Here is a 22,377-nt window from a genome sequence, read left to right as displayed (position 1 = left end):
AATATAAGCATCTTCAGCAAGGCCATACAGCTTCTAAAGTGTTGGCCTTACAGTCAATTCTCCAGCCTTGCTCAGTGTATCCTTAGCCACTAGAGGGCACTGGTTCCTAAAATGCTCCAGGCCTAAAAGGGAGTGCCGAAAAAGAACTAGGGAACTGCATACTTATCAACTTAGTAAGCAAACAAAAGTCAGCTAAAATGATTTTTATTATTCATTCTTAAAAAAAGAACGCTGTGTTTGAAACTCAGGCTTCCACACGGACTGTGAGACATCAAGAGGGCGTCAGATCTCCTGGGACAGGAGTCACAGATGGGTGTGAGGCAGGAATCAAACCAGGGACCTCTGGAAGAGCAACTGTGCTTGTAACCCTTGAGCCTTCTCTCCATCCCCTCACTACATGACTTTTAGTGAGGACAGTGTGTCCCATCTGTAACTATCTGTAGAAAAGAATTGAGAGACAAAGCTTAGGAATCAGTGGGGGCCAAACTGCCCTCTACTGGATATCAAGACAGAGTTTCTAAGACAGAGTTCTGGGGAAAATAATTTTTTTAAAAAAATGTTTTTGTATTCTTCGAGTGCAACAGAAGTTGAGCCCACACTCCCTCCAAATTCTTTAGCCATGATTAGATGCACATTTTTTATTTCAAAGTGTTGCCTGTTTTGTGTGCTTGTGTGTAAGTATGTTCACTTGTGCTGACACACATGTGTATGTACATATGCATGTGTGTGCACAAATGCATGTGAAGGTCAGAGGTCAGGTCAAGTGTTCTTTTCTGCCTTGGTTTTGATACTGGAGCTCACTAGTATGGCTAGACTGGCTAGCCAGCAGGTCCCCTGTCACCATCTTCCCAGCAGTGGGGTTCTAGACACATGCTGACATACCCAGCTGTTTACATGGGTGCCAGGGACCCCAACTTGGGTCTTTGTACACAGGCAGCAATTTTTTTCACCACTCGGCCCTTTAAAGCCACATTAAGGACAGTTCCCGCCAATTTCTCAGAGCACACTTTTGAGAGACCAGAAGTGGGCACTGGGCCCCTTCAACCTCACTCGAGACACTTCTGGATGGTCCAAGGGCTGAGTGGGCTCTTGGTCTCTTTGAATAGTAAAGCTTACAGGGGACTGGAGGGCAGTCTGGAGCTTGAATTTTCTGCTGGGTGTGTGCCCACATGCAGGGAAAGTAGGTACACATCACAGGAGCCCCAGCTAGATGCCAATTCTCATTTAGCCAACATCCTGGGATCTCAGAGCCCCCATTGGGCCAAGTTAGTCACATTAAGTGAATCTTTACAACTTTCCTGTTCACCGCTTCTTCATCTTACTCTTCAAAAATTAATTTATTCCTTTTAGGCAGAAGATTCGCTAGCTCAAAGTCTGAGAAAAAGGATTATAGTCAATGTTTTTCAGAGGCCCATTTACCTTTGTATTTCTGCTGGAATAAATCAGGTTTGCTAATGTTTATTCCAGAGAGAGAGAGAGAGAGAGAGAGAAATCAGTAACAGATCATCCTTAATGTATCTCATTAAAATTCAAGATATATAATTGTGAGAATCTCGTGAGACTGTGCCTCCTTGTAAACTGTCTATTATGAGCATGTGCTCTGGCTTGGGCTTCCTGTGGTCTGGTCCTGGGGAGGGAATATACCCTCCCTAGGAGCATTTCAAATGCTCATTCGCCAAGCCTGCAAGCACAGGTGCAGTGGAGCCCTGCTCTTTTGACTCCTTCTCCACCAGCAGTATATACCGCTGTCTGTGCGTGTCTCCGATTCCCGCCTAAAGCCCCGGAGCCCTGCCTAACACATTCTATTTGTCCAGAAGTAGCCTCTGAGAACAGGAAACAATGGTCTGTGACAACATGTCCTTCCCCAACCTATATTAGCAGCGTTTCTCTTTACCCTGACCAAATACTTGGCAAAAAGCACCTTAAGTGAGGAAGGGTCTTTGGCTCACAGTTGCAAGAGGTACAGCCCCTCATGGCTGGGAAAGGCAGGAAGGCAGGAGCATGAGGCAGCTGGTCACATGGTGTGCACAGACAGGAAGCAGAGTGGACAGGAAGCGGAACTGAGCTATCAAACCCAAAGGCTGGTTCTCAGTGACTCACTTCCACCAGCAAGACTTCACCTCTTAAAGCTGGAGGCCACATCTTCAAACACAAGATTCAATGAGCAAGTTTCACAATCAAACCCTAACATAGCTCTACCGTCCACCCCTATCACTCAAAGGCAGCAGCAGCAGGCTGGTTGGACCACCAGAGCCCTGTTGCCCAGAGGAGTCATCCTAAACAAGGTCTTCAGTATTTGATGCCCTCTCACACTGAGTTCTTGTTTCTGCCAGTCTCTCAAATGTTCCAGCCTTAAGCCAACCCAATGTGCTGATCAGTACCTGATAAGCCTGTGTTTCATCCTTATTTGTGTCCCTTATTAGAAGTCCCTCCCTCTTACTTAAGCACCAACCATTTTCCCTTGGCAAAGTCCTAGCTATGCTCAAACACTACTCTGTTGTAAATGTCACTTCTGTGGGACTCTTCAGGCTCCCAGGAGTATAAGCTCCCCTTTCTTTGAACTCTCAGTCCACCATCTGGGCATGCAGGAATGGTTTATGGTGCTAACTTAGTAAGAGAACTTCTCCCCAGTCTGAAGGACACAAGAGAGAACTATGTCTTGCCTTTTTTTTTTTTTTTTGCCATTATTCTTGGTGCTAGTGGGGTGAGTGTGAGCATGCGTGCATGGAGCTGACTGGCTTGGAGGAGGCAGGATAATGGGAGAACACACTAAGCTTAGAATCCCTGTCAATAGTCCAGCAACCTCTTTCCCCAGAAGAGACCTGTTAATAAGGCCTTGATACAATCTACAAGGTGTCCATTTGTCCATCTTCCTGGGACAATTGTCAAGGATCTGGTAAGAGAACCTCTCTTTCAGATGTGGAGACCCTGCCAGGTGCCAGGTTATTTGTGTGATGTATCACTATGTAAGCTTGTTGCTAATTCTGACCTTCTCAAGGTTGTAACTAGTACGTGAAGGGACACTCAAGCATACAGCTCTGTCAGGCCTTGCCCTTCTTCCTCATTCCCTCCGCCTTGCTAAGAACCATTAGATTACATTTCTATTCCTAAAGAACAGACCAAGGCCTATTCCCTTATTTGGCCACTTCCTCCTTCGGTAGCTGACTACCAAGGTCCAGCTATCAAAGAATTGAAGTTGAGCAATCAAAAGCTCCCTTTGCATCATCTAATTAGCATGCCCAATTAAAATCAAACACCTCATCTTAACATGAGATTTCCCCCTTTACATTTATGGTCTGCCGTTATGGGCCACACTGTCTCCTTTCTATCCAGAGGCGGTTCTTTGTTCCTCTAGCACAAATACCCCTGCCCCTCTCTCTTGTCCCCTTCTCCCATCTACTTTGTGTCCTTCCTCCTCCTCCTTCTCCTCTTCTTCTTCTTCTTCTTCTTCTTTCTTCTTCTTCTTCTTCTTTCTTCTTCTTCTTCTTCTTCTTCTTCTTCTTCTCTTCCTCCTCCTCCTCCTTTTCCTTCTTCTTCTATCTCCTTGTATTTGTCCTTCATCCCTGCCTTTTGTCCTTCTGGGGGCAAATACATCTTTGCACTGACAACTTGGTCTTAGAGGCCATAAGCTAATTCCGTTCCTTACAGTATGCCTTTTATTAAAGTCATATGATCTAGCCATTTGTGTGAGTGACACAAGGGCCCTGTCAGACAGCCCTCGTGGCTTCTTGGCTTATTTCACCTCTTGGGATTTTCTGAACAATCTGGCAGCACCACACTGGAACATATTCACAAAACAGATGACAACAAAAGCCAGGAATAAAACCCCTGTTCATACAGGGCTTCAGGGTCATATCTTGGTCTGTGTGTGGTTATAAAAACAGAGTTCATGCTCTTCTCTCAAATTAAAAAAATTCAAATATGGGGCCATAGGTTAAGAGTCCTCTTCGTGAAGTACTAGGCTCAGTTCCCATCAGTCTCATCAGTTTGCTCACAACTGACTGTAACTCCAGTTCCAGGGGACCCAATGTGCTCTTTTGGCCTCCACATGTACCTGCACACATGTGGTACACAGGCAAACATGAAGGTATTCATTCATACACATAAAGAAACTAAATCTAAAAATTCATTGCAATTCAGTTCATTGCAAGAAAGTCATGGGATCAGTGCAAACCAGACACACTGGGTTACTCATTAAAAAAAAAAAAAAAAAAAGAGGAGACATATTGTGAGGAGTGGGGAAGTTGGGGTGGATCTGGGAAGGGTCAGGGGGAAGAGTGTTGGTGAGTATGATCAAAATACATTATAATGCACATATGAATTTCTTTAAGAATTAATAAAGATATTATATTGAAGAAAAGAATCCAAACAACAAGCAACTTAGTATAAACGAGCAACTTGAGGTGAATCTAGACATGCTCTCCTGCTTTGCTGCAGTTATTTTATCTTTCCAGGAAGTCAAGATGAAGACAAAGGCAATTCCATTTCAGAGTAAATAAATCCAAATACTTGAGGTCTTTAGACCATATGCTTCATCACAATGATGCACCATGAAGTCTCAATTGCTCCTACCATCTTAAATATAATTTCCTTGGAGGCCATTGCAGGGCACACCTGCTTGGGGGTCCCCAGGTAGAGGAAGTATTAGAAGGTACAGATCTGGGCTTACTGATGATGTCATAAGCAAGGACCGAGGACCAGATTCCTGTCATCACCTTTCCACCTGCAGGGTTCTTCACAGCTCACACCTAAAGCCATCCTGACATGTGAGCACTCAGGGGGTCATGGAAAAGCTGTTGCAGGAGAGTCGGGAACATGCCCAGCTCCTGTCATAGAGAGGCGATGTCACCTCAGAGGAGTGCTGTGACTGAATGGCCGCACGTCAGCTCTGTGGCACTTCTGTTGCCAGTAGACTTATAAAACACATACGGTCTTCTGAGGTAATCCCAGTTTAAGCTGCAGGTGGGAGGCAGTGAGTCTCGGTTAAGAAAATGGGTATAAAAGCTCCTAGGGTGCTCCTGGCTGGGTTTCTCCTCTGAGAGGGTCTCAGTCCTTAAGTGTGACTTTCCAGGGGATCTTCAGAAGATGTTCTGAGATGCAGAGGAAAACACTGAATGCCTCAGAGCGTCCCCTGACCCAGGGATCTCTCTGCCTGTGCTGTGGAGTGCGGCCCATATGGCCATTTTGCAGCAGACACATTGAAGTCATGTCTTGGTTACGAAGTCAGCCATGGGTCTTGGGAAGGCTCGGGGACAATTTGAAGTCTCAGTTTGCTCCTGTGAGCAACAGAGAGGGCACCAGCCAGAACCAATGGACCGAGGTGTGTCTAAGTGCTGGTGTGATATTGTCTACAGCTGGGAGCTGAGGGATGAAGGGGAGGACAGGGTCAGCAAATAGGAGGTGAGTGAGGAGTGGGGAGTAGGGAGCCTTTTCTGGATGTCTCAGGATACGCAGGTCTTTAAATCCTCAGAAATCAACCTCTGCGAAGTCAACTTAGACCTGAGGTACATGTAGCTCTCTCACCTGCCTCTTCCTTTTTCTCTTTTTTGCACACTCTTCCACACTCAAGGGTGCTAATTTGAAATTTGAGACATTCCCCTCAAATTAGGTCTTACATGCTTGCCTTGTCCTTTCATTCGGCTTCTCAAGTCTGTACATTGCATTATTGTTGCTCTTTCCCTCTCTATGTGATGTTGATTCAAAGGAGCTAAGACAAGAAGACTGAAGAAGAGGATGAAATCAAAGGGAACACAGACTCTCCTGGGAGTCAATGTGGAATAGAGACTTCTAGTTTGTACTACCGTGTGTTTCCTTTTAAGCACCGTCTTGGGATCTGGGTAATTAAGAAGAAAGGCTTTTAATAGCTTAAAGAAGGGCCCCCAGGGGATGCTAATGTAGCCATTGTCCCTAATGCTCACTGGCCAGTGAAAAGCAGGCTCTAATTTTACTTTCAATCTACTTGGGTTTTTGTTTATCCTGGCTTATTTTGAGATCTTAACCCACCATTGAGATTTTTAAAAAATTTGTTTATGTGATGTGGATGTGTGTATGCCGTGTGTGTGTGTGTGTGTGTGTGTGTGTGTGTGTGTGTGTGTGTGTAGGGGGGTGTCCACAGAGACTAGAAGAGGGCATCAGATTCCCTAGAGCTGAATTTACAGGTGGTTGTGAACTGCTCAAGTTGGGTGCTGGGAACTGAACTCAGGTTTTCCGGAAGAAGAAAAAGGACTTTTTACCACTGAGCTAGCTCTCCAGCCCCCATTAACTTTGAGTTTTAAGCCACATATGTTGGCTTAAAAATAAACATGATTTTTTTTCATATTTAGTAGAATCTTATTTCAATGTGTGAAGTTATTGAGAAGAAATTTGAGGAAAAGGGCACCCCCTGAAATACTGTATTATGTTCTACTGCAACTTACCCTCTGAGCTGTGCCTAAAGGTGCATCTCAGGGCTGAGGAGAGCTGTCCACCCTCTCCTGGGGATGTGACAGGCTCCTACCACAGATACATTTAGAGAGATTTATAATGTAGGCAGGGTCCTTCCCAAGCTAATCCAAACTCAAGGTTAAGTAAATGAAGGTGAGTTCTGAGGAAGAATTCCTTATCTCTAGCAGTCAGCTCTCTGTACTATATGTCCAGTAATGAGTAGGAGGCAGTGAAGGGGTGGGAAGGGATAGGACCCATATAGATATTCTTGATGCAGCTCCTAGCTGTGGTGCTATTGGCCTCTATAAGCACTGCACACATGTGGCAGTCAGACACACAGACTGACTGCACATAAATAAAATTAATTTAAAATACCTGGGAAAAACAAAGCCAAAGTCATCCAAGTAGCAGTAGTGGTAATAACAATAATAAATAATAATAATAATCATAATCATAATAATAACAAATAAAATTTATTATATAATATATTATATATTTATTGTACAATATTATTATATAATATATAATAATATATTATAATATATGGTATATATAATAATTATTATATCAAAACTATTCTGTTCAGGCAACCCTATTCCCAGGGATTGGTCTTTGCACATTGAAACTACAGTAGACAGTAGTTGATTTTCAGAGGCATTTGGGAAGAGATCAGACATAATATAAAAATAAACCAAGCAGTAGAAATCAGTCAAGAGCTCACACTCCACCTGGCTGCCCAGGGCCTCAGGGGGCCATGAGAAGCTGCTGACAGATGCGCCTCTCACCTTCAGCCTTTCTGCTGTGACCTTCGGGTGCTAGGCTTGGAGACCAGCAGCAGCAGGCAAGTAGAGCACCTTGCACAGATATTTGCTAAGGAGATGGCTGATGAGAGTAGGGAGAGAGGAGAAACCCCTGGCACCATTGTCTTGTCCTCCACAGACATTCCTGATCCCCAGTGCCTGTTAGAACCTGATTTTTAGTAAGGAGCTCTATGCTGAGCTCTGGCCAGTCTCTAGATACTTCCAAGGTCTTTACAGAGATGCTCATTAAGAGTGTTTGTGTCACCTGGGCAGCAGAGTAAAGCTGGTTGCAGGGAAGTGGGTGAGTTGGCTCTGAGGGTATGAGTTGGGGTGAGCTGGCCCTACCACTTATCTGCCATGCAGTGACATGGATGAGGGAAAGATGGCCTCACCTTGCCCCTTGCCACCTACAGCAGGCAGGAGAGTTGGACCCCTAGGGTCATGAGAGCAAGAAAGCTGGCTCTGCCCCTCAACTGACATAGCACTCTAGAGAGCAGGCCCTGCACCTCACCTGTGCAGAACAGTAGACTGTCCCTGATGGCAGGGGCATGGGTAACCTGGTCCCAAGGGTGTGAGGATGGAAGAGCTGGCCTACAACTTGTCTACTGTGTGGTAGTTTGAGCAAAGGAGAAATGTTATCCTAACCTTTGCCCCTTGCCACCTAGGGTAGGTGAGAGTACTGGCCCTAGGGTCATCAGAGCAGGAGAGCTGTCCCTGCCCCTCACCTGCTGCACCACTCAGGATAGCAGGCCTTGCACTTGGCCTGGCGAGCACAGTAGAGCTGGTCCTGGATGCTGGAGTTGCAGGTAAGCCAGCCCAAGGGCTTGAGTGCAGGGATCTGGTCCTGCCTTTTGTCTGCTAGGGCAGTAGCATGGATGAGGGAGAGATGCCCTCCTCCTCTTCTTCATCCCTTGTTATCCATGGTAGGCTGGAAAGCTGGCCTCAGGTCATGAGAGTGGAACAACCGGTCCTATCCTTCACCAGCTGCAGCTCTCGGGAGAGTGGGCCTTGAACCTCACTTGGGCAGCAGGGTAGAGATGGCCCTAGTTTTGGGGGTTGCTGATGAGCCAGAACCAAGGGTGTGAGAGCTGGTGGTCTGACTATAATTCAGACATCTCTCAGGCACAGGTTCAGGGCTTTGAGTTTGCCATCCCCAAGATCTACCCTATTGAGAAACTGCTTGAGCTTGTGAAAAGGTTAACCCTACAGATCTAAAGCTATAGGATCTCCAGGACACAGGGCAACAGCACACTATCCAAGAGGAGTCTCAGTGAGGTTTCAGTAGTGATAGAGCGACAGAAGTCAGAGGCCTCAATGCCAGACCAGTGAGTCATGTGACAAAAATCTGCAAGCAAAGAAGTTTGGACAAAAGGGTGTACTGTGGGACACAATGTGGTACACAGCTCCCACAACAAGTTTTTTTTTCATCTGTTGCAGGGAAGGTGGTAAGGGTGGAAGGTGGGTATGAGGGGAAGGAGAGATGAGTGGGGTTGGGGTACATGATGTGAAATTCACACACAAAAAAAAAGTTAATAAAAAAAGATACCAAAAGAAAAAAAGTATTGGTGTGGTGGTTTGAATAGTTATGGCCCCTGAATCTATTCAGCACAAGTTGGAAACTATGAGGGGAAATAGGACATGACATTGGGAGTGGCTGAGGCTTGGGCTTCATTTTTCTCTTCTCTTCCTGCTCTCATCAGCCTTCTCTGGCACCAGAGGTTTTAGCCCATAGCTTTTAGAACCTCTGGTGTTTGCTGCAGGGTAGGGATGTGTCACTGTTGGAATATGTGGGAGAGAGAATGGGTCACCTCCCATGAAAAGGCAGGAAGAGGCCCCATGATCTCGCTCAAGGACATAGACATTCCCATAACACCTCGTTTCCTTTATGATTTAGTTTATGCTATTTTTATGTGTTTGTGGGGGGTGGGGGTTGTGCATGTGAGTGAGGGTGTGGGCAGAGGTCAGGAGAGGGCATCAGATCCCCTCAAGGTGAAGTTACATGCATTTATGAACTGCCTAAAGTGGGTGCTAGAAACCTAGCTTGGGTCCTCTAAAAGAGAAGTAAGTGATCTTAACCACTGAGCCATCTCTCCAGCCTGAAGCCACACTTCCTGAAGGTCCCACAAAATTCTAATAGTACTAAAGGCTGGTGGCTAAACCTTTAACCCATAAACCTCTGGGGCCACATGTCTAAACCCTGGGAGAAGCCAAGTAACCCAGATGCTGGTTCCTCACCTTGCAAAGGGTAGAGATCACAGAGATGTGTCTTTCCTGGGAGCTGAATCTCCAGCTATTGTCTCTGCTCCTTTCAGACACAGTTCAGATTGGCCTTTAACTCGAGAGCCTTCTTCCTCACCTCCTAAGTGTGCACCACACCTGGCTCAGTCCAGAAAGGGTGATGTGAGCAACACCCAGGGAAGGGCATGGAAGCACCATTCCTATGCTCTGTGAGAGACTGCAAGGCAATAGGACCAGATGCACATGTGTGAAGAATTTCTTAAAGTGCCCAGCATTATACGGACTAAAAAAGATGGTTAGTCCTCAACCAACTAGAAGATCGGTTACCCCCAAGATTCTTCCATGGAGACTGTCCTGGCTAGCTTTAACTGTCAACTTGGTGCAATCTAGACTCATCAGAGGAGCGGGTCTCAATAAGAGACTGTCTAGATCAGGCAACCTCACAGACACATCTATGTTGGATTATCCTGATTGTATTAGTTGAAGTCAGAAGACCTGACACCTGTGGGCAGCACCATTCCCCAGACAATGGGAAAAGTAAGCTGAGCAGCAGCATGTACAAATTTGCTGCTCTCTACTTTTGACTGTGGACATGCTATGACCATTTCTCTCAAGCTCTTGCTATTATGATTCCCCCACAAGGATGAGCTGCACCCGGAAACTATGAGCAAATGGCTCTTTTCTTCCCTAGGTTGATTTTGTTGGGAGCATTTTATTATAGCAACAGGAAACAAAACAAAGACAGATGCAACTTCTCATTTGCTGACTCAGTCATTCGATCAATTAATTTTTATTAAGACTTTATTACAGGCCAGGAAGTCTGGCCTGTGAGTGAAACGTAATTACCATAATGTATTCAAGGCCCTGGAGAAGCTATCTATGGAGGGTAAGAGATGGAAATAGCCACCTGACCATAAATATAGGTGCAGGTAGAAGACCCACAGCCCCCAGAGGGTTACACTCAATTACAAAGAGATCAAGAGACTCTTATTAATTAAGAAGGTGATCCATATTTGGGAAGATGTCAATGATAATTAATTAGGTTCCAGCAGGTTGCCGTACTTAAGGACTATGTGAGATAATTTGATTGAGGCAATAAATGCTAACAGTGAGGGTCACCGTGGGAAAGATAATGGGGCTTTCCGATGTGCCTTTTGAGAACCACTGTGGAAGAGGTGCCAAGGTTTGCCTCACTCTTGGCCCAAATGGCTGTAGGATACTGGGACTTATCTGAGTTCTCAGACACTTAATTTGAGCGATATTAAAAGTCCAAAGAATGAGGAGGGTAAGCATGTTTCTTGCTATTAGGTCGCATTGGCATGAGGAAGGCCACCTGTCCTTACTCGGAGATCACTGTGAAGAAGTACCAGTGTCCCTGTGGGAGATGTTGGGGTCCTTAGAGTCTCCATGTTCTTGAAACAAATGCTTAATTATACATATATACAGTCTTCATGCTGAGAAGGAAAATGGCAGAGAACTCTCATTTGAGAGTCTCTTTCTCAAGACAAATGTATGCACAGACACAGATACCTTTAACCCACAAATGTATATATTTCCCTAGATCAAAAAGGCCATTGTCATGCAAAAAGGAGATCCATCAACTAGTAGGTATGGGCTGTAGCAGAGAAGTATTTACATTTCCCAAGAAAGTAACACTTGCCAAAGATAAAGAGCACATCCCTCTTTGGTGACCGACTATTGGCCCACACTGGTCTATGGTGACTGGAGTGCTGGCATCATGAATTGAACAGTCTCAGATGCAGGATCCATGAAGCATCGTGCAGTTGTTAGGGTGTGGCATCAGACTGTGAGCATTTCAGGAAGCTAACAGGGTGCTGTCCAAGAGTTCAGCTGGTCACTTTCTTATCTGGGTGTCCCTCTAGCTGCCAGAGAAAGGAAGACACAGATCTAGCCTTTGCAACTAACTCTAATTTGGAAATTCAGAGAGAATTTATGTGAGGCCAAGCCACGAGGAGTCACTGGGAATTTATAAAGAGAAATGTTGGTACAAAGCATTTTCAAACAGAGAGAAATAAAGGCAGGAAGCTTGGCAGAGGTGGGGTTGTGGTCTGCCAGGTGAGGTGGCAGAGGCCATATTGCAGAAAGACGTGGCAGAGCTCTGGGAGAGGAAAAGGGAAACCCAAGAAGGTACGTTTTACAATGACAGATTCTTATTCTATAGGCGAGGCTGGTCTCAAACTGGTGGAAGCTCTCACACCCCATCCTCTCCAGTGCTGGGACTATAGTTTCAGGCTATCACACACACAGCATATTTAACTTTTTCGATTCATAGTTTTCCAGCTTCTGAAGTAAAGATAAAAGCCCCTGCTTGTCCGCATTTAGTGAAGAGCAAAATAGAGTCAGAGGGACGGAAGACAAGGAGCTGGGTAATGTAGCCACTGTGGCTATTTGCATTGCCAGAACCACTAAATATGAATTACTGCCTTCTGCATTGTTTCTGTGGGAAAGCACAGGAGACACCCACAGGAAGTTATGGAGAAGGGTGAACAGACCTAGGCTTTACATCAGACATAACAGGCTACATAGGGAAGGGGGTAGAACAGTGTGGAGAGGCAGGCAATGAGGGAGCATAAGTGTGTTCAGATGTGACCCCATCTGACACCAGAGAAATAACTGGCCTCCTAAGGCTAGAACACCACGGTTCTCTGCTCCAGAGAGGTCTCGGAGATGACAACAGAAGAGAAAGACAGTCAACTGTTGTCTACACAAACATATACCGCATTCACCCAGCGGTTTACATCTCAGACTGGCCATATGGCACAAAGATGTGCTTCTGTGTTCATGGTGTGCAGTGACTGCAGATGCTCCTTCTGGGCAGTGAGGTGCTTAGTGCAGATAGTCACCTTGGCAGAGTTACTTAGACTACAGGCTTCTGCACATCTGGGAGAGGGAATCTGGATTGGGTCACATGAGGTGGGAAGACCTGCTTTAACTGTGGGTGGTATCATTCCCCAGGCTGCTCTCCTGGACACCTGAGCACCAGCGTGCTAGGTACAAGCTGGGGTCATCTGGGAAGAGGGAACTTAACTGAGAAGATTCCTCCGTTAGACTGGCCTGTAGACACATCTGTAGGGCGTTTTCTTGATTAATCAGTGATGTTGTAAGTGACACCTCTGGCCAGGTGGTCCTGAGTTGTAAAAAGAAGCAGGCTGAGCAAACCTTGAGAAGCAAGCCAGTAGTTACATTCTCCAGGATACTGCCTGGGTTCCTGCCACCAGCATCCCACTTGAGGTCCTGCCCTGACTCCCTCAGTGATGGACTGTGACATGGAAGTGGAAGTGAAGTAAACCCTTTCCTCCCTAAGTTGTTTTTGGCCATGGTGTTTTATAAGGCAACAGAAACTATGAAGACCAGTGTTCACTTCTTCTATTTCCCTGACTGCAGATGCAAAATGATCATTTGCCACACTTTCCTGCCCCAACACCTGCCCTGTTACAGTGGGCTATTCCTTGAACCCACAGGCAGTGAGAAACAGGTTTGGGCACTTCCATGTACTCACTGTGCCTATACATAAGGCTGTTGCAACTGCGGATACCTAGGGCCCATCTTTGCTTTCTTCCATTCTGGTTCTGAATGAAAATTGTGGCCTCCCAAAAGCAGTGGAAAAACAACATTTTAAGCGTGAATTCCCCTCTTACTGAACCCCTCAAGCTTTATTTAAAAAAAAAAAAACCCATCTGGTTTTTCCAAACAGCACCGAGAGGCTAAAACGCATTTGGAAATCAAATTGCTTTGAGCCCTGAGCACCAAGGCCAATTTTATCTCCTCAAACATATACTTTTCCAGTATTAGCCAGCCAGCTGATACTTTCCTACATTCAAAGGAGGCAATTTTCTCCAATTTTCCAGTCTCTCCAGTTCTGTGTCCCGAGACACAGAGGGCTCTCTCTGCTTACAAGTGGCAGGATGCAAGAAAATGAAGGTGGGCAGAAGGAAGCCTGCAGCGGGGATCTTTTCCTCCATAGGCAGCTGGAGGCCATCATAGGCTGCATTAAACCCTCACTTGAATGTACTAAGAGTTGAAAGCTGACAAGATGGGAGGTGGACGTCATGTGAGCACCCACTACTCTCATTTTGGAATTAGCATCACTCTGAACCAGGTTTCGAAAGAGACTATTTGGCAGCACGTGGGCCCAGCACAGGGCACTCAGGTGGGCAGGTTTTCCATCAGCACACATTAGGGAGCTGCGGGTGGGGCCCAGGTTTGGTTTCGTTGTGTGTGTTTATAGTTTTGGATGGGATTTGAATCTCAGATTTTGGAGATGTGTGTTAAATGTATGAGGTCTTCGAGGCATGTGGGAAGCCTGAGGAGGGCCATAGTCAGAGCAGCAGCAGCAGGAGTGGGCAGGTGGAAGAAGGCAGGACCAAGCCAGGGCTTGGGACTTCCATCACGAAGAGTGTTGGGAACACAGACCACCAGCCAGAGGCCTGAGGTGTGAGGAGCTACCTACAAGGCAGGGGCTACGCTGAAGGAGAGCATGGTGGGGGCCATAACCAGCCAAAAGGAAGGGCCAGTCACTTCAGCATGCATTGCTGTCGGGGAGATGAAACGATATAAGAAATTACACTGAGGCCCAAATCTGTCTATCATAATGTTCTTCTTGTAGGTTTCTAGGACCCTCTGGTCCTTCTACTTTGGTATTCTCCCATGCTTCTCTCATCTAGAGTCCCAATAACTATGGCACCAGCCAAGGACAATAAAGGCCGTAAACTTTAAACCCCTACCCAGATCTAGCCAATGGACAGGACATTCTCCACAGTTGAGTGGAGAGTGGGGTATGACTTTCACATGTACTCTGATGCCTCATATTTGACCATGTCTCCTGGAGGGGGAGACCTGTTAGCACTCAGAGGAAGGATAGCAGGCTACCAAGAAGAGACTTGATACCCTATGAGCATATACAGGGGGAGGAAGTGCCCCTCAGGAACAGTCATAGGGGAGGGGAGTAAGGGAAAAATGGGAGGGAGGGAAGAATGGGAGGATACAAGGGATGGGATAACCATTGAGATGTAACAAGAATAAATTTATAAAAAAAATCCGACAAAAAAAAAAAAAAAAAGAAAGAAAAGAAATTACACTGAGAAATGACATCGGCCTTCAGTAACCTGGAGGGCCTCCGTGGTGACCTTGACAAGCGGAAGTCCAGGAGCCTAGAGTAGACGCCTATTAGGAGTGGGCTCCACGGCAAGGGAATCGGAGTGGGAAAGATATCATGGTGGACAGCTGCCCCAGGCTGCAGAGGACAGGGAGACCAGGGGGAGCCCCACTGGGAATGCGAGCTAGGTGAAGGGCAAGCTGCAGGTGCTGAAAGAGGATGGATGCATTCTTTCCGCATGAGCATACTCTCGTGCACAAAAGCCGGGGGAGAGAAGAGGCTCCCTACACCTATCTCTCAAGTCAGTGAATGTTCACCTGCGGCCTTTTTTTAGGTGGTGGGTAGATGGGAGGTGAGTCACTGGTGGCTAGAAGTGGGGGGGGGGGGTGAATACAGGCAGGGTGAGAGGGTGAGGGCTGCAACCCCTCCCATGACATTTCAGATGAAGAAGATGATGGATGAGAAATAGGGGTGAAGAGAAAGGGGGAGGTTTGAGACTGCTGAGGAAGAGGAGGACTGAGGTGATTCGGTCTGGAAAGAAGCAGTAACCATACTGTTGTCCCATGTCACAGAAGCCTGGAACAGCAAAGAAAAGGTCCCTGTGGTGGTTTAAATAAGAATGGTGCCCCATAGGCTCATATATTTGAAATCTTAGTCATCAGAGAGTGGCACTGTTTGTAAAACATTAGGAGGTGTGGCTTTGTTGGAAGGAGTGTGTCACCATACCTGCTTCCATGCCTCTGTGCTTCCCACCATGATGAGCTTGGACTAAGCCTCTGAAACTGTAGCCAGCCCCTGAGTAAATGCTCTCCTTTATAAGAATTGTTTTGGTCATGGTGTCTCTTCACAGCACCCAAAGGTTGAGAGGGCAGTGCAGCTACTGTAACTAAGATGAAAGGTTGCTCAATGGAGCACACGCACAGAAGGGTGGGCCACCTGCTACCAGGCTCTGCCCACTCCCGCAGGCAGGAGGGACCCAGGAATCTGTGGGCTTTGTCAGCTCTCTTAGTTTCTCCTCTTCCTCTGTTACAACATACAGGGTGATTCTAGAAGAGCCTCTCTCAGCTGGTGGAGGAACCCCACACAAACAGCAGCCAGCTTGTCCACTCGTCAGTGAATGAAATAAAGGTCTGAATGGCCATTCTGAAGCCATGCAGCTTTCCTGAGGGTTTTACAATTTCACTGTCAATTATGCTTTATTCACTTATGCCATTATTATATTGCCAATGAAGCCATCAACTTCTTTAAAAGGAACTAATTAAGATCCATAGTTTTAAAACTTAAAACTCTAGCCTAGTATGTTTTCTTATGATTAAACCGGGCCTTACTTCTAGACTATGAGCCCCAATATTAAACCCCAGATACATGTTAACACCAGTGATTGATGTCTATAAAAACAAACAAGCAAAAACCTAAGTTGTTTCCTCAGTAGAGACAGTCTCTGTTACCCTTCAGGACTTGGTTGTTCTGTTACTTTCAAGAACAGAAGTTTAAATGATGGTGGAAACTCTCAAACATGCACAGCCCAGAAAAGGATTAAAACCAGACACAATGGCTGGTGAGGTTGCCAGAGAGATTTCCTGGAGGCTGGAGACCTGGATGCCACCTGGTGTGGCAGTTTGTAAACACCAGAAAAAAAATGAGGTCGATATGGGATATGGGCTAAGTTAAGTAAACACTTTGAGCCTCCTTGGGGCTAGAGGAATCTGCAAGAAACAGATGAATGTGAGGTACTCACTGAGAGGTAAAGATAGGCCACACACTGAGAAGATGATCCTGAGGAGGAGGGGAGAACTGGAGAAAAAAGGAGGAGGGGGGAGAAAAAGACCAAGAGGTGGCTTAAATTAACTCCCGACTTCAGGGGGAAGAGGACTCTAGTTGGCTTCTCTTGGGTTCTGTCAGCATCTCTCTAGGCAGCTTCTCATTTATTCAGGACCAGCTCCCAGCACATGCTCCTGACAGCAGGGCATGGCAGCTCAAGGAAGTGGCTCTGCCTTTCAGCAACTAATGTAGTCTGTGCCTCCATCTCATCACTTATTTCCCTTCCCTTCCCTTCCCTTCCCTTCCCTTCCCTTCCCTTCCCTTCCCTTCCCTTCCCTTCCCTTCCCTTCCCTTCCCTTCCCTTCCCTTCCCTGGCTCTCCCTTCCCTTCCACAGTCACATCCCACGCCCCTCCTCTCTTCTTCATTTAGTTAGTTTAGGACTAGGTTGTCTGAAACCATGACAACCTAGTTAAAAAAAATGCAAATCTCTACTCTTTGGCCCCTCCTGGGAACTTTCTAGGCCTTCCCTCCAGTGAGCCCTGAATCCTAGAGTTGGATCTGGCCCCCCCCTTAATTCCACCCTTCCATGTATCCCTGGAACCTGCTTTTGCCTCGCTATTGTTGTTTGGATTTGGTTTACTTTCGCATCCCTGGGCATTGTCTCTCAGCTTGCATTTGTTTCCTGTGCTCACAGTTTAGCACAGGCTGATGGTTTAGACTTACATTTCCCAGGAGTTTTCTGCTCTGTTATCTAACAAACCCTAGCCATCCATTTAAGACTGCTCACAGTCTCCAAAACGCCTTCCCATGGAGAATGAGAAAGCAGGTTTCCATCTCTCTGCAGCTACCGCGTTAGGATCAATGTTTCTTTCCAGAATGTAATTTTGAGTTCCCAAGGAGACTGTGTTTTATTCTGAAGATCTGACCTTGAACACTGCCTGAGTCCTCAGACCTGCACACACACTGGATAAAAACATAAATGCATACATGTGTATGTTGATGCACACATGCACATACTGCATGTGTTGTGAGTGTGCATGTGTGCGGGCACACACCCACACATGCACAAGCACACACAGGCACATAGAAGCACACACACACACACATGCACACACATACACAGACACACACAGGCACACACACACACACAAGCACACATGCCAATGGGGGTAGAGGTGGGGAGGATGCTAAGGCACTGTCAACACCAAAGGTGAAGCTCACCCCAGGACAGCAGGAATCTTCTCTCCTCTCATCTCCCTGTTCTGGATCTCCATGTGTCCACAGGCACTCCCCAGACTCTACTTATCATTTCTGAAGACTTTACAAAATACACACTTTACAGCATCCACGTCCTAATTTGCTTGGGCAAGGGGCTAATGTGGGAACTAATACCACATTCAGAGTACATAACATGCACTATCACTGCCCCAAGGAAGAGATAGAAGGTGGGAGCATTGCTAATTGACTTTTTGAGTTGGCAAAGCAAGGAAAGCTTTTCCAGGGTTGTTGGACAACACATGACTCTAACAATAGTTAGAGTCTCAGTACAATAGAAAGGACACAAAATTGGGGGTTAAGTGTGTGGCCAGACCATTGTTCCAGCTCTGCTGTGTCAGGCAGGCAGGAAATCTGCCACTATTTGGAGCTCCCTCTTATAAAAGCAAGGATTGGGCCTGGCCTGATGCACTGGAAAGGCTTGCCAGCACAAGGGGTCACTTTCAAGGGCATTTCCTAAGACAAAGCAGAGCAAGGCCATAGATGGGCACAGCAGGAGACAGTGAGGGACAGAGAGGAGGCTCATGGGATTTCAGACTCCCTCAGAGGAAATTCATTATGCTGGGCATCAAGAGTCTGGAACTTACTGCCATCTGCACTCTGTTCAGTTTTTGTTGTTGTTGTTGTTGCTATTTCAGAAGAAAAGTCCCCCAGACTAGAAAACAGGGTTGGATCCAGGTTAAAGTTGAGAGCAACGTCATATTTCTCAGCATCAGTGCATATTCTTATATTTGGCAGTGACCTAGCTCAGTTTTGGCCACTAAGTTCCCTGGTGAGTGGAAGTGAACTTAAGGTAGAGAAAAAGACCAGCACCACGGAGAAGGGAGGCTCAGCAGAGTACCACCATGGACTCTGTTGCTTAGCAACGTATTTCATCTCCCTGAGAAAGAATTAAAGGCTCCAGGAGGGAGGCAAAACATGGAGGATGGGCCCTCAACAGACCCATTTCTCATAAAGCTGAGGCAGCCGGTGGAGTAAGGAGTGGCTGTGCCAGGATCACATGATCTTATGATGGTGACACACTGACAATCCCACCAACAGGGGAAGGAGAGGACAAACTCCCACCCAGAGGCGATGGAGAGGCGGTGGGGGTAGGAAGGACCTCCCAGGAGCTCTAAGGACTGTGGACTTACTGCTTATCCACTTTGCCTCTGGGTCATGGATTTTGAAGTCTTCACTGAAGAGATCTTCCACAGTCACTTTCTTCTTTTGAGATAGACTAGTATCTTCCGCTGGAGGGGAAAAAAAAAAAGATGGAGATAGTTAAACACTGCAGAAGTGAACATGTGTCTCAAGACTGGTAAGGGTGTCAAGAGAAAAGATTCTTTTCCAGATGAGAGCTCAGTGGTTCCATGTAGACAAGTGGGCTACTAGGAATTAAAAAACTCAAGAAACATCCCTTATAAATTCAGCCCCCATTTGTGTCACCTCTCCCTGGCCATCTTTGAGTTAAGGGTTGGCCCTTGTTCAGATCAATGGACACCCCCAAATATCTGTATGCAGACTCCCAGGCCAGCAGTTCCCCATCTTGCCTGGAAGCACCTGGGAGAAGCTGAGGGAGTCAGTGAACTAATATCCACCCCGAGAGCACATGCTTAGTTGATGGTCCCTCTCCCAAAAGGCTTGAAAATCGCCAGCTTTTATCCCATTTACAGAGGTCACGGTGTCCTGGATTTCAGCTCTCCCTCAGAGGAGGCTGTCTCCATTAGAGCCACAAAATCCATTTATATGGTTCGGAGAGACACAAGGTCCTCCACGAGGCCTGAGTGAACATGTGGAATACCCAAGGCTAGGCCATCCAAGTTACTTCTCTTGTTTTCACATGGATAAGAGATTAGACCTTAAATAGAAATAACCAATGCTTTGTCTACTAGAATGCTTCCTTCCCTGTCCTCTGGCTGGAAAATGCTAAATCTACTGGACTTTTTTTTTTTTTAAAGGATCAGCTCACCTATAATGTGGGGTGATAGCTAGTTAGCTATGTGTGCATTCTGTTTGAGGTAGCTGTTTCGTTTGTTTTGTCAGGAGTGCAGGGAACTGAACCTAAAGCCTTATGCATGACAACCAGGCAATTTGCCCCTGGTTGTTTGTATAACTTGCCAATTTCTGGCAGTTGAGCCATCACGGAGCTATCATTGCCCTTCCTCTCCGTGGCTCCATTTGTCTCTTTTAATTTTCTATTTCCAAATGTGTAGTGGGTCTGGACCATAGCGAGGAACTCTGTGGGGATTTCATGCAGAACAAAGAATGATCTTTAAGTAGAGGCCCTGACATCCTTAGGATCTCAGCTCACAGACTTTGCTGAGTCACATTGAGATCCTGCCTTTGGGTTTCTCTGAGGTTACATATTATAGAAATCACTGGATAAGTCTTGTGCCACTGTGTGGACCACACTGCTGGGGCCTACCTATCTACTTCCTCTCTCCTGTTATACTAGCAAGGGATCCTACTTAAACTATGTCTAGAATGCATTAGAATTTGTGGATGGACTGGTTGCTGGAATACTAAATATGACTGCTGTGGGCAAATGTCTTAAAAACTGCAATGAGATACAATCAAAGGTGTCATGATCAGTGCTCACATACAGAGGAATCGAGATTCCAAACACAACATCTTAAAACAAGCCGAACCATCCTCTCATGGCTTTCTGTCTGCCACTGAAGTAGCCACAGAAAAAGACAGCTTAAAATATGTGTTTGGCCCCTGCAGGCATCAAGCATGTGTGCGGTACGTATACATATATGTGGGGACTCTTTTACATAAAGTTAAATAAATAAGCTTTAAAAATCTCTTATTTGTTTGATTTTAAAATGTTTAAATGAATATACAAAAAACATGTGTATAGTGGCCATTTGTGGTAGAAGCACTGTGTGTGTGTGTGTGTGTGTGTGTGTGTGTGTGTGTGTGTATGTGTGTGTGTGTGTGTTCCATTTAGGCAGGAAATTTGTCTTTGCCCATAAGCAGCTCTGCCTTCTGTGGTCACTCTTTGCTGTATCTTTGGGCCCTAGTGTGGCTGCTATATAATCTGCTGGTTTATGGTTTGATTCATTCCCTATGACTTCTGAGGTGATGATGGACATAATCACTGACGTATGTGTCCTTGAGCTACGGTGAGCCCACCTGCAGGGAGCTCACAGAGCCACGGGAGCCAAAGTACAACATGCAACCAGAAACAACAGCACAAGAGCCTTGGGACTGCCAGGTTATCCCCACAGCCAGCAGGAATAGGATTGGAAGCGTTCTGGGAAGGCTTTTCTAAGGAAAAAAATAATAGTTAAGCCCAGATATAGGCACTAAAAGAACATCCATGCTAGGAAGGACTACAAGGCAAGCACTGGCAATGGTTTTGGTACTTTGAAGACGTGGTGTCTTGGCAGAGCAGGCAGCATGTGCAGGACACAGCTCAAGACAAAGGGGGATAGATCCTCTCATTATGCCGAGAAATCCTGCCAGACGGTGTTCCCTCAGCGCTTTCCTTTTCAAATCTGGTGCAAGAGCCTGTTGTATCTACAGTCCAAGAATGAGTGAATCTTCATATTGGAAATTACAACAGTTACCTCGGTCAGCATCGCCCCTCCTTGCCCTTTGCATCCCAGCTTCTGAAGCTCCCCCTATCCCACTCCCCCCACCCCCATCAGCCTCTACATCTCTTGCTGGATTCTGTCTCTGAGCACATTTGTGTGACTCCTCCAGTCCTGTCTCCCTGGTTTTGCTATTTTTCAATGTGCCTGATGGCCTTCCACACAGCTGCTAAGGTCTGACATGTAAATCAAGTATATTTTAATTCCTAAAATGTCTGATTAGCTTTTCCAAGATTGGTGGCTCCTCTAGCTTAAATTCAGTCTTCTTCAATAACATCTCTAGTTCTTTTATTAAAAAAAAAAAAAACTAACTAAAATGTTGTTTCCCACTTTCCCTTCTGATTTGAAATCCTTGGGCCTCAGTCTTTCCTTGTGTTATGCTGGTATTCCACTACACTGGGGCCCAGCATCTGTCAGGAGGCGCGGGTTGTGGGAGACTCCTGGCTGTGTGGCCTTAGCAATGACACTGATGGTTGGCACAGTGTCTGGATCACAGCATCCTGATAAACATCCTGAGTAGCTCTCATGTGATGTGATTCCAACTCCTCTCACAGTGGACCCAGATGTAGGACATGGCCCACCCCAAGCTCCATCTTCTCCTAGTCAATGATAGTCTCTCGCCCTCTGTAATGTGCGTTCGGGTTCTGTGGCTTTCTGCTTGGTCTTTCCTTCAGGGATACCATTCCATTCCAGTGTGTGAAGAACTCGTGTTGTTGCTTCTGGGGGCAGCTGTGCATCAGTGTGTGTCCTTCTATAACTTCCCCATGCCTATGGCCAAGATGGGGAAACTTACACACATAGCTTCCCTCTTACATTGTCACTCAGCCTCAAGCTGGGGACAAGAGAAGTAGCCACGAGCTCTGGCACTTGGAATTTCTCCCTCAGAGAATTCTCAGCCCTTAAGCTTGATCCTAGACAAATACGTGGTCTTTCCAGCCAACCTGCCATACTGGTTAACAGATCCCCAGGGGTCTGCATTGACACAGACATGAGGGTCAGTATTAAGGGGAGTTTTTAGCCCCACCCAATTTTCTAAGATGTTTAGTTGACACTGATATTGTTAAATAGGATAAGGGTTGGGAACATCTCTAACAGGGACTCTAAAACTTGAAATATTTTCTACCCCCTTAGGATGTGCTAAGCTGTGCTACTTGCAGCATGTACTCTATGGTATCTCATCAC

At 46.2% G+C, this 22,377-nt stretch overlaps 1 protein-coding gene across 4 annotated transcripts in view; it reads right to left on the bottom strand.

Moving 5' to 3' along the window:
- Positions 1-22,377, bottom strand: part of Dpp6 (dipeptidyl peptidase like 6) — an 846,101-nt gene that overhangs the window by 275,767 nt on the left and 547,957 nt on the right. For all 4 annotated transcript variants that reach the window (XM_051152206.1, XM_051152208.1, XM_051152205.1 and 1 more), the window contains exon 3: positions 18,748-18,846. In XM_051152206.1, coding sequence (XP_051008163.1) covers positions 18,748-18,846 — 99 coding nt within the window. The remainder of the gene's footprint in view (positions 1-18,747; positions 18,847-22,377) is intronic.

This window comes from Acomys russatus, chromosome 10 (genome assembly GCF_903995435.1).
Source record: "Acomys russatus chromosome 10, mAcoRus1.1, whole genome shotgun sequence".
Lineage (NCBI taxonomy): Eukaryota > Metazoa > Chordata > Mammalia > Rodentia > Muridae > Acomys > Acomys russatus.
Note: the sequence above shows the minus strand (reverse complement) of the source record. Positions and strands in the feature narration are given on the sequence as shown.